Source organism: Dictyostelium purpureum (assembly GCF_000190715.1).
Source record: "Dictyostelium purpureum unplaced genomic scaffold DICPUscaffold_176, whole genome shotgun sequence".
Taxonomy (NCBI): Eukaryota; Evosea; class Eumycetozoa; order Dictyosteliales; family Dictyosteliaceae; genus Dictyostelium; species Dictyostelium purpureum.
Window position 1 is genome coordinate 1 of NW_003519513.1, and position 14,251 is coordinate 14,251.

A 14,251-nucleotide genomic window follows, 5' to 3' on the forward strand; every position below is an offset into this window, starting at 1 on the left:
AATCTAATCTTTTTAATTTAAATTTAGGGGAAAAGATATAAATATTGTAAATATTGGTATATTTGCAGATGCATTTGCAAAAGGAAAAGCAGTTTCAAACATGATTCTAAATTTTTCATTGGAGGATTACAAAAATATAAAATTAAAACGATTCTTTATATTTCTTTTATCGTCATTAAAAAACCAAGGTGGGCTTAAAGTAACCGATCAAAAAAATTTTCAATTGATATTAAATGAAATATTAAAATATTTAGAAAACCATGTTAATAAAAATGAAATACTGTGTGTAAATAATGAATATTATTTTATTAAACTCTCAAAGTTGTATGGTGAAGCAAAAAATAATGAAATGAATTATTTTGAAGGAAAAACGTTTTTGAATTAAAATCTACAACTGTTGCAAATAACAAATATAAATTGTACGAAGAAAATAAAGATTTGGATGGTCTTCATTATATGTTTTAAAGGAACCAAAAAATAATTATATTGATTAATTATATTATTTAAATAATAGTTATTTATTTTATAAAAATTTTTAAATAGGTATATTTTTTAGATTAAAAGGTGTCGATGTATATGGTCTTATTCAAAAATGTTTTTTGCATAATGAAATTTTGGGTATGGTTAAAAGAGAAATAATGGAAACAATTAAACTTTTAGGCGAAAAGGGTCAGAAAGTTGCAAGAAAATTATTTTCAAACCTACCAACAATAAATGGTGTAAATTTAAAAAATTTTAAATATAAATATTTTGTTGGAAAAGATTTTAGAGCATTATTAGAAGTTTTTTCAATTATTCTTTCAGAAATAATTAATGAGCATTCAATTAAATCAAAGATTTTAAATGTAAGTAAACCATTTTAATATTTTTTTTTTAGTACAAAATTAAAACAATTTGGATTAATTAGTTGTAAATTTATTTAGAAATATTTAAGAGTCTTATACCTTCATGAACAATATTTAAAGTTATTATTAAGTAGTGGAGAGAAATTTGAAAGTGTCCAAAACCAAAATAAAGCCAAATTTATTATTTCAATTATTGAACAACATAGAAAAGAATACTTGGATATTAGAGAATCAAATATTGAAAAAGCTGCAAAAAAATTTCATTTGATAAATTAGAAAAACTAAAAACTAAAGTAGGTATTATAATAATGATTATTTTATTAAACTAAAAACATATTTTAAATATTTTTATAAATTATTAGGGTTTAATGGTATTCCATATTGGGTATCATTATATCAAAGATTTAGAAAGAAACATTAATCCAATTGGTAATACTGGTCAATATATGGAAGCATTAAGATTTCATAAACGTGTGGAAACAGTAATAAAAAATATATTTTAATATTTTAATATTTTAAATTTATAACATTTATTAATTTTTTTGATTTAGATGAAAAGCAATAATCATTTAGGTCAATCAATAATTAATAATGCAAACCTGGAAATTTTATTATGACTTAATACTGATATTATGGAAATTAAAAATGTATGTTTAATTATAATTATTTATGTTATTAAAAATTTATATACTAAATAGTTTTTTAAAAGTATCAAAATAAATGTTTTTATATTAAGAAAAAGAAATCGGAACCTGAAGATAAATTAATCTTGGAGCAGGCTGAAAAATTGTTTGAAAAATATATTGATTTAAAATATGATAATATTTCAATTGTTAAAGAAGTTTTTTTTAATGACCAATTTTATAAAGAAGAGAGTTTTATTTCAGTTCAACTTGAATCATCTCGAAATGTAATATCAGAAAAAGAAAGCACAATCAAATATTCCTCTATAGTTCCATTGAGTGCTTTAAATAACTTGGTATATGAATGGAAAATTAATCCAGAAGTTTACAATAAAGCTTTCACGAGTAAGTGCTAATTTTATTTATAAAAAATATTTAACTTTATAAAATATTAATTTTTTATAAAGTTATAGATTATTTTGGTGAAAAAAAATTTTATTTACCGGCTCAAGATCCAAGTGAAACAATTTCCTCTGCAACTCAGAAAAAAATTAAAAATTTTAAATCATCAAATAATTCTTCAATTTCAAAAACCAACCTTTCAATCAATCAATCTTCCATAATCAATAATAGTTTTAATTTAGCATTTTATAAACTCAGTATAAATAATTTTTCATATCAAACATATATTTATATTGATAAAATAAAAAAAGAAAACAAAATTCAATTTCATTGTAATGAAAATAAAATTGAATCATTCCATATTGGTTTAAAATCATTGTATCAATCATCAGATGAAAAAACCAAAACCTCATTAAATAATATTGAAACCGATGACACACAAAATGAAACCATTAGTGACTATTCATATAGTGAAGAATCTTCAAATAGTGAAGACAGTGTTTAATAAAAATATATATATTTTAATTATAATTTGTACAAAAATAAAATAATGTAATAAAAATAAAAATTTATATGAAAAATATAAATAAAAAACATTTAGTTTTTTAAATATTTTTTTAATTAATTTAAAATTTTTATGCAAAAAAAATGTAAAAATAATTATAATGACCCTTTAATTTTCATATTTTATAAAAATTTGACATTTTAATGAAAAAAAAAATGTAAAATAATTTAGGGATTCTAAAATAGTTCATCTTTTGAAAAAAGGGGTTTTTATAGTTTCGGGTGTTATAGGTGATTTTTTATAGGCAATCCATAGTCATAGTCATTTTTTTTTTTTTTTGTAGTTCTTTTTTGTTCTAAAAAAAAAAAAAATAGTCAACAATGTATAAAAGTGTGAAAACACAATTAAACAACAGTTAAATTACATTTATTTTGAATATTACATAATTTTCGGTTTTTTTTTTTTTTTTTCAAATTTTTTTTATTTTTTATTTATAAAATTTTTTTTTTTTTTTTTTTTTGAAGATTATCAATAAACGAATTTTATAAAATATAATATTTTATAAAAGAATTTTATAAAATATAATATTTAAATTCAAAAAAAATAATGATTAAATTTAAAAAAAATTTTTTTTTTTTTTTTTTTTATATAAAAATTTTTTCGATTTTTAAATTTTTTTTTTAAAAATTTTTTCAATTTTTACGATTTTTTCTCTATTTTTAGTTTTTTTTTTGATTTTCTATAGCCTCCGTAGTTTTAAAAAAAGTCAAAATAGGCGCGCTGTGGGGGGGGCGGTTGGGCCGGACTATTTTTTTTTTTTTTTATAGCCGGACTATGACTATGTAGAAACCCTAAAATAATTATAATGACCCTTTAATTTTCATATTTTATAATTTGACATTTTAATGCAAAAAAAATGTAAAATAATGATAGTTGTCTTTTTTTTGTCCCCCCCTGTCATATTTTAACATTTTTTATCATATTTTATCATTTTTTTACATAAAATTGTATAAATATGTAAAATCATATTTTAGCATATAAATGAAAAATATTTTGGTTCGAGGTGGTATCCCAAAAAATACAATGAGTAAATATTATTTAATGCGGTCGCAGGTGTAATAAATTGGAAATTATAACTGTTTTTTTTTTTTTATTTTTTTTTTTTTATTTATTTGTTTTTTTTATTTATTTGTTTTTTTTTATTTATTCATTGAGTTATTCGAATGAATCGCGGGTCGGTTTCATAATTTTTCGACTCAACCGCGGTGGGTCGGAGCCTTAATCATTACTAACTAAGGAATATGTAGATTTGGATCCAAGATGTCGTGATTTAATATTATTAGTTAAGCATTGAGGCACACAAAAAAATTTCAAAGATGCCTCTCGGGGTACCTTCTCTTCATTCTGTTTAGTTTTAATGGTCATTAATTTCTTACAAAATGGTGTATCTCCTCCAATCTTACCAAATCTTGAATCCCCAAATAAATCAATTCTCGAACATACCTCAAAACTCAAAACAAATTTTATTATTGAAGATTATCTTGTTCATTATTATGATCATACAACTCTCAAATTTAAATCATCAGATTTTAAAATATCAATAGATCAATTGTTTTATAAATTCTTTGAATATTATTTAGGATTTGATTTCAAAAATTTATCTATCAACATTTCTAAAGGTATTAAACAAAGAGTCGAAAAAAAGAAATTATCGAAGTTCAAGATTTATTTGAACCCAAATTCTTATCTCTTGGTATTAAATTTAAAAAATTCAAAAAGGTTTTATTTGAATTTGCTTTAAAAGAATTCAATTTAAGAGTTGGTTTAAAAAAACCCATTTTTAATTTATTTTAAAAGTTTGTGTAATTTTGGAATAAAAAAAAAAAACCACCAAATGTGTGGGAAAATTTTAACTTTTTTAAAAATACTTAAAAAAATAAAACAAAATAAAAAAAGGGAAAAAAGGAGGAAAATAAAAAAAAAAAAAATTGAAATATAAAAAATTTTAAATCAAAAATTTTTTTTTTTTATTAAATTTAATTTTTACAAATTAAAAAAAACCAATTGTTATAATTTATATATTATTTTTTAATTTTATTTTCATTTTCAAACTTTAATATTAGAATCAAAAGATGTACTACTTCTTTCAACAACCAAGTGTTCATTTTACTATTGAATTTGCACCACCACAGAGATACAATAACTTTTGGTACAACGGTTTAGGTTCCCAAATCCAACAAAATCAATTTTATCAAATGCCACATCACTTTAATTCTTTTAATTCATATAGGTATTATTCTATTTTTTTTTTCTCTTTTATTTTTTTTCTTTTTGAAATAGTCTAATCTCAGCTTAAAAGTAAATTTAGATAAAATATTATTTAATTTATTTATTTATTATTCTATATAGGGCACAAATTGGTTTAGGAAACCAAAGGGACGATGAGATAAAACACAAACATCATATTTTCCCTCGACAATTCAAAGAATGGTTTTCTCAAAAAGGTATAAATATAGACGATCACTGTATTTTAGTAACTAGATACGATCATTTTAATCTTATACATGGAAGAGGTGGATGGAATTTAAAATGGGGGATATTTATAAGTAATAACCCAAATGCCACTTATAATCAAATATTTCTTTTTGGCAAACAACTGTTGAAGGAATATGGATTAGAAAACATTCTAATTACAGAATATAAAAAAAAAAAATAATAAATATAAATAATTCTAATAATCAAATAAATATACAACTATTTGTTTGTGAAAACTAAAACTTAAAACTGAAAACTAAAAAATAAAATTTTATTTTTTTATTTTATACCCAACCCCCAATTTTAAAAAATAAATTATTTTTTTTTTTTTTTTAAAAGTGAAGATGATTCTTAATGATATTAAGTCATCAGTTTATTGTGTTTGGTATGTGTTTAATGCTTATATGAGTTTTACCACACAGCATACAAGTTGGGCACGGTAACGTCAATTCGTGTGTGATTCTTTTTTTTTTTTTTTTTTTTTTTTTTTTTTTAAAAGTGAAGATAATTAAAAGCAAATGCTTTAAATTAATCAGTAAAATTTTATTTAATGTTTTTTATAAACTTTTTAAAGGAAATATTCTAAACTGTTGATATTTGGTAATGATTTGATGCTGATGAAATATGCTCTTGCTATTCTTCTTTTAAATTTTCTATATTCTTCATTGATGTTGCTAATTGTTTGTGGTTGTTTAGGGTGTCTATCATTGATGTTTTTTAAACCTTTTAAGTATTCTAAAGTAGCTAGCTTAGTCCATTTTGAGGTTAGAATCTTATAATCGAGTTCTTTTATTGTATTTTCTTGATCGTCATATAATTCTTTACATAACCAAATCCAAAATTGATGAAATACCAGGGCTATGGCATTTCTATAAGCGAAGCATCTAGTTAAGTCGAAATCTATTGCTTTATAGTTCCATTGGAAGTGTGATTTGTGAAATCTGGTGTTTTTGTAATCCATATTTATTTCTCCATCGGATTGGCGAACTTCTGGGATTTTGTATGTAATATTTTATATTGATATATTCCATCTTGATCTTGTTATTTCCAGTGACCAATTGAGGCCCCTTCCCGAAATAATGAATATAAATGATTTTAGTTTATTGAAGTTGATGAATTTAAGAGTTTTTTTACATTTGAAAAATAGATGACCATATGGATCATTATTAAGATTTTCATTACATAGTCCACATGGTTTGTTGTGAATGAAGTTGGTAAGCATCTTGCTTGGAATTTGAATAGGGTGTTTCTTGATTTTGGATCTTTAATATTAAGTATATTATTGAATAGGTTGATATAGCTATAACCTGTAAGTTGAAGACATTGTTAGAATTCTGTTTTGGGTGTAAAGCTGTTGAGATTGTTTATTTCCGAATACCATTCAGCTAAAGAAAGAGGTTTGCCGTCCTTATTTTTAATGGATTTCAACCCGTCTAGTAGTCCTTTTTTAATTTTTATTTGTATCCAATCATTGTAGTTTTTAAGTAGGTAATCTGAAGTTATTGTTTTGGTTGATATTTGATGTTTCCAGCTGTGTTGATATTCTGATTCTATTTTATGAGTTTCAATTTTATTTATTATTTGATTTATCATCCATAGTCTTTGTGCTTTTTGTCTGTTTTTGATATTCCAAAGATTCCAACCTCCTTGATCCATAGTTAGGGTATACATTTTAGTTTTTTTTTTGAAAAAAAGGGGTTTCTAAGTTCGGGGTCGATTAGTTCCATTTTTAAAGTCAATTTCTAAGTTTTAGTTTTTTTTTTATTTTTCTAAGTTTTAAAAACAAAAAAAAAAGTTTTTAATTTAATCCAGCAAAATACTCAATTCAGCATAGCAGTGGCGGTTCCTCAATGAACGAAAAGCAACAAAGAGTATGGTTAACCTTATCATGGTCCCCTGCCTCACCTCAATATTTAATATCAAATTCATTAACTGCTGATATCTTAATCTGGGTATAGTATAGGATCAAATCCAAAAACATTCTTCCTGGGAATTTTTTGGATTTTTTTTGGATCAAAAAATGAAAAAAAGGATTCAAAAAAATCCTAAATTTTATCGATTTTGGATCAAAAAATTAAAAAAAAAGGATCAATTTTGGAATTTAAATATACAAAATAAAAAAATAAAAAAAAAAAAATTTATTAAAACAATAAATATATATATATTTATATTTTTATTTCCATTTGATTATTTTGTTGTTTTTTTTACAACTTTTCTTGTTGTTGTAATACCCGGAATTCTTTTGCCATTAAATGAACGTATTCAGTCATTTGCTCTGGTTTGTATTGTCGATAATTCCCATCAGTAGCAATTTCCATTAATTCAATAAAATGTGAATTATTTAATAAAAATTTTCTGCTCTGTTCAGCAAAATAAAATTAGACGTTTTTTTTAGAAAATTTTATTTGAGAAAAACGACACTCCACACAAAATTTATTTTTTTTTTTAATTTTTTTTTTTAAAAAATCACAAATTATTTTGAAAAAGATGTTTTATTTGAAAAAAAAATTTAAAAAATTTAAAAATTTGTTGTTTTTGATCATTTTCAAACAAAACCAAAATAATTTTATTTTTTTTTATTTTTTATTTTTTTTTAAAATAATAAGAGGTGGAAATGATTTTTAAAAATTTTATTTTTATTAAAAATATTAAAAAAAAATGATTTTTTTATTATCAAAATATTTTTTTTTTTCAAAAAATGATAATTTTTTGGCTATTAACATCATTTTTATAAAAAAAAAAAAAAAAAAAAAAAAAAAATTAATTTAAATAAAAAATTTTTAAATATTGTCGAATAAAAATACAATTAAAGTAATGTATTAATGGTTTTTATTTATTATAATCAAAAATACACGATTTATATGAAGGATTTTTTTCGATCCTAAATTTTAGGAAAAAGGATCCGGATTTTCATTAGAAAATCTAGGATCAATCCTAGTTTTAAACCTCGATCCGATACTATAAACCAAATACAGCTAAATATAAAAATAAAATAATAACATTATCACTAGATAGGCAAATAATTATTTGGGAGAATATGAAATGGAAAACTTGAATTCAAGCATTGGGAGGTTTTGTTTATAGTATTGATACATGTAGCTATACACCAAATACCTTTGCAATTGGTTGCGGTGATAACACCATTAGATTATGGTCTCCAACTGAAAACCAAAAGGATAGATACGAATCAAAGATGCTCTGGAAAGGGATCCAATCAAAAGTTACAGCAATTTCATTTTGTAAAGATTATGGTATCAATCATTCAACATTAATAGCATTTGGCATGGACGATGGAAGAGCTGGTGTTTACAATATTAATAATAATCAATCAACAATATTTCCAGGGGGTCACAAAAATGAAACTTATGAAATTGTATGGAAACCACCAAATAAAAATAATACTGTAGAAAATAAACAACAAGAAAAACCAAGTAAAATCTATACAATTGGAAATAATGAAATATTTGAATGGGACTATAATCATTTTGACAAAGGCTTTACAAATATGGGTCCATCTATTCAATCTAGAAATCCAAACGAAACATTTAGCAAACATAGAACTGATATCAATTGGAATTTAGATGGTGATATGGTAGCAATTGGTCATTCAGATGGAACTATAGATATATTTAATTCAGATTTTAAACTATTAACAAGAATCAAAGAACATAAAAAATTAATAAATAGAGTAAAATGGAGCCAATTCCCTGAGCATAAAAATACTTTAGCTTCAGCATCCAATGATAAAAAAATTAATATTTATAAAATAAATCAAATCAAACAAAATATTGAAAAAGATGAAAATCAAGAAGAAAATCAAAAAAAAGAGGGAATAGAAGAATTTAAAATTGAATTGATTTATCAATTTTCTGGACATAGGAATAATGTTTGCTCCATTGATTGGTCGAAACATGATTGGAGATTACTGGCCTCAGCTTCGGCAGATGGTACAATACAGGTATGGAATATTGAAAGTAAAGAGTTGGTTTCAAATATGAGAGGTCATGACGGAAGAGTATTTACAGTATGTTGGAGCTTTGTCGAACCAAACTTATTATCAACAGGTGGTGAAGATCAAACTGTTAGAATTTGGGACTATACCAAGCAACCGTATAAAACTCCAAATGAATCATTACCAACTAAACCATCACCACCACAAATAGCAATATCATTAAATAAAAAAATTGAGGAAAATAAACAACAAAACTTACAAGAAACTTTAGCCAACACAAACACATCATCATCAACAACAAGTACAGCCACAGCAATAAATAACCCAGTTTCTCCATCAAAAAACCAAAGCTCAACATCACCGGTATTATTACCAATAACTGAAAATTTACCAAAAAAAAGACCAATATTATTATTAAATAAAGATATTGTTCAAAAAGTAGATAATACTCAATCAGTAATACCTTTAGCCAAATATATTTTAGAAAATGATGATAAAGTAAATATTGATTATGGTGGTAATTGTGGAAATGATAAAATAGAAGCAATCTTTTCAGAAAACAAATTGGTTATTGATAAACTAATCGAAAAAGAATCAAATGAATTATTAAAGATTGACGATATTGAAAATTATTTATCAATTAATTGTTGGAATGGTAATATAAAGAATGCACTGTATCAAATTATAAAGAATGGAAAGTTAACAGGTAATATTGTTGCACTAAGTATTCAAGCCGGCAGGGAAATTTATGAATCAATTTGTTCGTTATACTCTCAACAACTTATATGCACTGGTGATTTCCATATGGCAGTCTCTTATCTTTTGCTAACCGGCCATGTTAAAGATGCTATCGATGTCTATAGAAATGCAATGCTATATCAAGAAGCAATCCTATTGGCCAAATCTCGTTTCCCAATTGATGATCCTATAATAGACCAATTATTTTTAGAATGGGCTAAACTAACTGAAACATCTCATTCAATTCATAGTATAAAATGTTATTTAGCAATTTCGAAATCTCAATACGAAACAACTAAAATCGAAATTTTAAAAATACTCTCAGTACCAACAAAACAAACTTTAAAAATTCAAAATGATTTAATAAACTATTTAAAATAAAAAATCATTTTAATAAATTTATAAACAGTCAAAAATAAATAAATAATAATAATTTAGTTTAAATTTATAAAAAATAGATGAAAAATTTAAAGTAATTGTGAATAAAATGTTAATTTCATGTGATAAATGACTTGTGTTCATCTTCTGATCTATTTTTGTATATAATACTCCACATAAATAATAGGAGTATTTTTGGTGTAAATTTAAATTTATAACCCACAATTGACCGAAGAGCGATTAATAGACATCAAAAATTATAAATGTCATCAAATCATTTAAACCAAAACAATAGAAACCAAAAAGAAATAGAGTTTAAGAATATAATCCTCGATTGAATCGAAATAATAAAGAAAATCAAAAAGGAATTGAAATATTAATAATTACAATAATAATGATAAAGTTAAAAAGAAAATTAATATAATTTTTTTTTATTATAAATTTAATATAGTTTTTTTTTTTTTTTAAAATATCACCAATTTTAAATTGTAAAGTTAATTTGTTCATTTTATTGTAACGATTATCTTTTCAAATATTATTAAATTGGAAAATTATCTTGTAAATCAAATATTAAAATTTTTTTTTTTTATTTTCATATAATCCATTTCTCCAAAAATTTTTTTTAAATGGAAAAAGGTGAAAATTTTGTTTTTTATAATTAAATAATATTAATAGATTTAAATAAATAATTTTTGTTGTCAAGATACTGATGGTTAAATCTTTTCATAATATCTATAATTATAAATGGCAATATTTTCGTTCATTATTATTGGTTATATTTTATTTATTTAACCACCAATAAAATCAAAAAAAAAAAAAAATTTTCATATTTTAAATTTTTTGAGGTAAAAAATGTGTATATAAACTCAAAATTAAAATTTTTTTTATATTTAATTAAACAAAAATTTTAGGTATTTTCAAAAATGTTAAAGTTAAATAAATTTCTTTTTTCTTATGTCTTATTGGTATTACTTTGTTTGGCAAGCTATGCAACTGCACAATTACCTACCCTTCCTCCAGGAACACTTGACAAATGTGAAGCCAAATGTGAAAGTTGTGTTGAAAAATGCGTTGATGAAATTGCCCGAGAAATATATAAAAGTTTAAATAATGACTTATTTCCTAATTAATTTTAAGAAAAAAATTAAATATTACTTTTTTACAATTAAAATTTATTAAATAAAGATACAACGTAAAGAATAATTTTTAGTTCAAAACCTTATTAAAAATTTTATTTATTTTAATACTAGGATTAGAAAAATAAAGTTTAAAATAAAAAAAAATTTATATAATTGCAATGATTTCAATTTTTTTATATATTTTTTGTAAACTATTTACAAATAAAATAAACAAATTTTAATGCAAGAAAAAGTTTTAAAGGTGTTAAAATATAAAAATATTCAATATTTTTTGTTATTTCTTATATACAAACAAATATAATCATATAATTATCAACAAAAAAAAAAACTAATTGAATTCTAAAGACTGTTGAGTTTTGAATGATATTATTTGAAAAAAATAAAAAATATAATATTTAATAAAAAATTTGTTGGGTGGTTAATAATATATTTGTAAATATTAAAATTCAATTTCTTTACATATTAATGATAATAATAGATATTTGAAAAACAATTAATTTAATAATTGTTTTATTTTTTTATTATTTTTATATTAAAATTTTGATATAGTTTTATTTTTACTTTGTTCTTTAGGATTTTCTATATTTTTCTTTATTATTATCTTATATGAGATTAATTTGTAGAGATCTAAAAAAAAAATTAAAAAAAATAATAATAATTAGAAAAAAATTAATAAAATTATTTTTTTCTTTAAAATATTTATTTTTATATACTTACAAAGATTAATTATTTTAGAATGAACAAATTTTATATTAATCCAAGCTTGTACTCTATTATGTAATCTATTTTAATTTGTTGATTATCTATTCAAATCTTCATGGTTGATGATCATAATTATCTGATACTACGTTGAATTTTTAATTTTGGAGAAATGCATCTATTTGGTTTTTGTTGGCTAGGTATCTCCCTTGTCATTAGAAACTGGGGCATTGGTATTTTCTTGTTTTTATCAATTACTATTAGGTTTCAATTCTCTTGTTCTAAGATTGACTTCTTAACCTCAGTTCTTTTTATTCATTTGTGTTTCTTATTTAATATATTATCTCTTTGAAATTTATCAATGAGAATTAGAAAGAAAAAAAAAAAAAGTTGTTTTAAAAAATATATGAATAAATGAATAAAAAAAATAAAAATAAATTTTAAATTTTATTAAAATTATTTTAACTTCATAATGCTTTTTTTTAATGATTGATGGGAAATACCTACTTTTAATCGATATCCTTTTTTATTATGAGTCTCAGCTTCACCCTTTAAATTAAAATTAAAAATATAAAAAAAATAAAAAAAAAAAACATAAAATTTCCCACACAGGGAAATTTTTTTTTATTAAAAAAATCATTAAATCTTAAAATTTTTATTTTAGATCTTTGGATCAGAAATTTTTATAAAAAGATTCAAAAAATGAGATATGGTACCTTATCTTTATTTTCTTTATTACTTATCACTAATTACTAATAACTTAAAAAAAAATAAAAAATAAAAAAAAATAAAAAAATAAAAAAAAAAAATAAAAAATAAAAAAAAATAAAGGGGTTATTCTAATGAAAATTTTTTCTTTTAAAAATTAGATACTGATTTTTTCATTATGTGAGTGTTTGCCAAATTAATCAAAATTAAAGAATAAATCAATTTTTTAAATTATTAATTAAACAGTAAACAAAAAAAAAAAAAATCTTACCCAATTTTTTTTTTATTTTTTTATTTTTTGAATTTTTTTATTTTTTAATTTCCTTTTTTTTTTTTTTTTAATTTTAAGACTTTAATATGAAATTTTAAAATAAAAACGACATGTCTTATAACCTATGATTTTTAAAGTGAACAGTGCACTCTGTTTATTGTTGAGTATTGAAAAAAAAAAAAAACAACTGTTGTTTTAAAAAAAACTATTTTTTTTCCCCCAAAACAAATAAACACTACACTCAATTTTTTTTAAAAAAAAAATAGTAATAATATTTTTCTAAAAAATTATATAACTATACACCCCTACCAAACAAAAAAGGAATTAGCCACATATTAAAAACAAAAAGTGTCAACATACACACACACACACACATATATATAAATATATATATGTATATATAACACTCACCCACATACACACCCACACCCATATTATCCCACACACTCATTGTTTTTTCTTTACACACAAAAATATTTAAAAGTAAGATAATATTAAATAAACTAACTTGAATTAATAAAAAAAAAGATTAAATTATATGACTGATTGATTTTGCACACAGATAATATTACACCACTTTTTCTCACCCACAATAACAAAACACTCATATTATTCACCTCACTCACACTGTATTTTAAAATCGCACTCTCTCACACACAACCTAACACACACACACACACAAATATATTTTTTTGTTTTTTTTTTGTTTTTTTTTATACTATATTAATATTATTTTTATAATTATATTATTATTTTTATTTTTATTTTTATTTTTAATTTTTTTCTCTTTTTTTTTTCTCTTTTTTTTTTTTTTTAAAATTAATTTTATTTATTTTGTTATTCAATTGGGTATATATATAGTATTAATTTAAAAAAAAAAAAAAAAATTTGTTGTTGTTGTAGTTATTATTATATTTAAATAATTTTAAAATATATTTTATATATGTAATTTTTAAAAACATAAAATATAATAATAATAATAATAATAATAAAAATAATAATAATAATAATTCACAAAATATATTTTTAAACATCAATACCATATCATTATAATAATTAATATATAGATAATATAATATTACTCCATTAGATTTATAATTGCATAACACTTATAAATCATCTATTTTTCCTTTATTACTACTACACTATCACTTAGTATCACATTTTACTATCATTAGTTTATTTTCTTTTCTTTTTTTTTCTTTTTTTTTTTTTTTTAAAATAGTAAATAAATAAAATTAAATTTCATCATTCATTTTTTTTTATTTTTTTTTATTATCAAAAAAATAATAAAAAAAATAAAAGTTTATAGAAAATAATAAAATAAAAAAATAAAATAAAAATAAAATAAAATAAACTTTATAAATTATATTCTATAATGAAATTTTTAAAAGGATCATCATCATCGATCATCATCAACAAATGGAGCATCCAATTCATCATCCAAATCAGATCA

General features: G+C 21.5%; 5 protein-coding genes across 5 annotated transcripts in view; all 5 read left to right on the forward strand.

Moving 5' to 3' along the window:
* Positions 1-293: 293 nt before the first annotated feature.
* DICPUDRAFT_153839 (uncharacterized protein) lies at positions 294-2,375 on the forward strand (the record flags this gene model as incomplete). The annotated part of the gene is made up of 5 exons (XM_003289402.1): positions 294-324; positions 544-845; positions 1,208-1,327; positions 1,582-1,873; positions 1,936-2,375. 5 exons carry the CDS (start codon positions 294-296, stop codon positions 2,373-2,375), a joined length of 1,185 nt encoding a protein of 394 aa, XP_003289450.1.
* A 1,083-nt stretch (positions 2,376-3,458) lies between these two features.
* On the forward strand, positions 3,459-4,176 carry DICPUDRAFT_80221 (uncharacterized protein; the record flags this gene model as incomplete). Its single annotated transcript, XM_003289403.1, has 2 exons — positions 3,459-3,462; positions 3,752-4,176. The coding sequence occupies 2 exons, from the start codon at positions 3,459-3,461 to the stop codon at positions 4,174-4,176; spliced, it is 429 nt and encodes a 142-aa protein (XP_003289451.1).
* Positions 4,177-4,507: 331 nt separating this feature from the next.
* Positions 4,508-5,422, forward strand: DICPUDRAFT_80222 (uncharacterized protein; the record flags this gene model as incomplete). The annotated part of the gene is made up of 4 exons (XM_003289404.1): positions 4,508-4,665; positions 4,785-4,981; positions 5,250-5,295; positions 5,410-5,422. The coding sequence occupies 4 exons, from the start codon at positions 4,508-4,510 to the stop codon at positions 5,420-5,422; spliced, it is 414 nt and encodes a 137-aa protein (XP_003289452.1).
* A 1,338-nt stretch (positions 5,423-6,760) lies between these two features.
* DICPUDRAFT_80225 (uncharacterized protein) lies at positions 6,761-9,981 on the forward strand (the record flags this gene model as incomplete). The annotated part of the gene is made up of 2 exons (XM_003289405.1): positions 6,761-6,867; positions 8,010-9,981. 2 exons carry the CDS (start codon positions 6,761-6,763, stop codon positions 9,979-9,981), a joined length of 2,079 nt encoding a protein of 692 aa, XP_003289453.1.
* A 2,537-nt stretch (positions 9,982-12,518) lies between these two features.
* DICPUDRAFT_98366 (uncharacterized protein) overlaps positions 12,519-14,251 on the forward strand; it is a gene marked incomplete at its 5' end in the record, with an annotated part of 4,103 nt that continues 2,370 nt past the window's right edge. Inside the window, one exon of the mRNA XM_003289406.1 lies at positions 12,519-12,528. Coding sequence (XP_003289454.1) covers positions 12,519-12,528 — 10 coding nt within the window. The remainder of the gene's footprint in view (positions 12,529-14,251) is intronic.